Genomic DNA, 2,260 nt, shown 5'->3' on the forward strand with positions numbered 1-2,260 from the left:
CTAGCGACCCATAATAAGATGTTAGAAACTCAGATTGCTCAAGTGGCCCAACAACAAGCAACTACTTCCGCACCTACTGGATCATTTCCTGGTCAACCACAACCCAATCCTAAAGGGCACGCTAATGCCATAACACTACAAAGTGGAACTGAGCTAGATGGACCAATCGATCCAAGGCTTCAGAATCCAACCATGTATCAGAAACCTGATAAAGCGACTGAAAAACCAAGAGAACAACTGAAACTGAAAAGGAGGATGAGAATGAAGAGGCATCTGAAAAAGAGAAACCTTATGTGCCTCCCCCACCATATAAACCACCGATTCCATATCCTCAAAGACTTGCTAAGTCTAAGAATGAGGGCCAATTTAAGAAATTCGTAGAGCTTCTGAAACAACTAAACGTTACCATTCCTTTTACAAAAGCTATTACCCAAATGCCCTCATATGCCAAGTTCTTAAAGGAGATCTTATCCAACAAGAAAAAGATAGTAGAAAACGAAACTGTTACACTAACTGCTGAGTGTAGCGCTATCATTCAAAACAACATGCCTCCTAAACTAAAAGACCCTGGTAGCTTCTCTATACCTTGTGTAATTGGGAAATTCGTAATAGACAAAGCCTTATGTGATTTAGGAGCCAGTGTTAGTTTAATGCCTTTATCTATTTGTGAAAAACTCAAATTAGGTGAACTAAGACCAACAAGAATGTCATTACAATTAGCTGACCGATCTGTCAAGTTTCCCGTAGGAATGCTTGAAAATGTACCTGTTCGTATAAGACAATTCTATATTCCTATTGACTTCATAATAATGGACATTAAAGAGGACTCTAATATCCCTATTATACTAGGAAGGCCATTCTTAGCAACTGCTGGTGCCATTATAGATGTGAAGAAAGGAAAGTTAACCTTCGAGGTCGGAGAATAAAAAGTAGAGTTCATTCTCTCCCAATTCTTCAAGGCCCCAGCCATAGATGATTCCTGTTGTTTCTTGGACGTTATTGATGAATGCGTTAAAGAAATGGAGAAACAACAAAACACCTATTCTGAAGTGTTGAAAATACCAATGCCACCTATTTTCGAGGACGATAACTGGCGTGAGGAATACCAAGATAATAATCTGAGTGAATGCCTAGCATTAACCCCTGATCCTATTCCTTTCCCTAAGAAACCTGCTATAAAACTTAAAACACTGCCCAAAGATTTAAGGTATGAATTCCTAGATGAAGAGCTTGAACGACCTGTTATAGTAAACGCTGACCTTGGACAGATCGAAACTGAAAAGTTACTCAATGTCCTTAGGAAATATCCTACCGCTTTAGGCTATAAAATCTCTGATCTAAAGGGAATAAGCCCCTCTATCTGCATGCATCGCATTATGCTCGAGGAAGACTGTAAGACCTCACGAGAACATCAAAGACGAATCAATCCGATTCTAAGCGATGCAGTGAAAAAGGAAGTTCAAAAGCTGTTAGAAGCAGGAATCATATACCCTATATCTGATAGTAAATGGGTAAGCCCTGTACATGTCGTACCCAAGAAAGGAGGTGTCACTGTCATTACAACCCCTAAATTAAAGGCGAATCAATAGCGCAACGCACTCAAACTGGATGGCGAATGTGTATTGACTACAGAAAACTCAACAAAGCCACTCGAAAGGATCATTTTCCTTTACCTTTCATTGATCAAATGCTCGAACGACTGGATAAACACTCCCATTTCTGCTATTTAGATGGTTACTCAGGATTCTTTCAAATACCTATCCACCCTGATGACCAAGAAAAGACGACGTTCACCTGTCCTTATGGCACATTCGCCTACAGACGAATGCCGTTCGGATTGTGTAACGCACCCGCGACATTTCAAAGATGCATGATGTCGATCTTTGCTGATTTTCTCGATGGCATGATGGAAGTATTCATGGATGATTTCTCCGTATGTGGAGAAAGTTTGAAGGATGTCTTTCGAACTTGGAGATGGTACTTAAACGATGCGTAAGTGTCAACTTAGTACTAAATTGGGAAAAATGCCATTTCATGGTAAGACAAGGAATCGTACTTGGACACATCGTGTCTGATAAAGGGATTGAAGTTGACAAAGCTAAGATCGAAATTATTGAAAACCTTCAACCCCCGAAAAGTGTTAGAGAAATACGAAGTTTTCTAGGACACGCTGGTTTCTACCGCCGTTTCATAAAAGATTTCTCTAAAATAACCAAACCATTGACTGAGCTACTAATGAAGGACGCGGAATTCTTATTTG

The 2,260-nt window shown here is 39.9% G+C and overlaps 1 protein-coding gene across 1 annotated transcript; it reads left to right on the forward strand.

Moving 5' to 3' along the window:
• The first annotated feature begins 434 nt into the window (after positions 1–434).
• LOC131657525 (uncharacterized) lies at positions 435–926 on the forward strand. The gene has a single exon (XM_058926912.1). The coding sequence runs from the start codon at positions 435–437 to the stop codon at positions 924–926; it is 492 nt and encodes a 163-aa protein (XP_058782895.1).
• The last annotated feature ends 1,334 nt before the right edge of the window (positions 927–2,260 follow it).

Source organism: Vicia villosa, linkage group LG3 (genome assembly GCF_029867415.1).
Source record: "Vicia villosa cultivar HV-30 ecotype Madison, WI linkage group LG3, Vvil1.0, whole genome shotgun sequence".
Classification (NCBI taxonomy): Eukaryota; Viridiplantae; Streptophyta; class Magnoliopsida; order Fabales; family Fabaceae; genus Vicia; species Vicia villosa.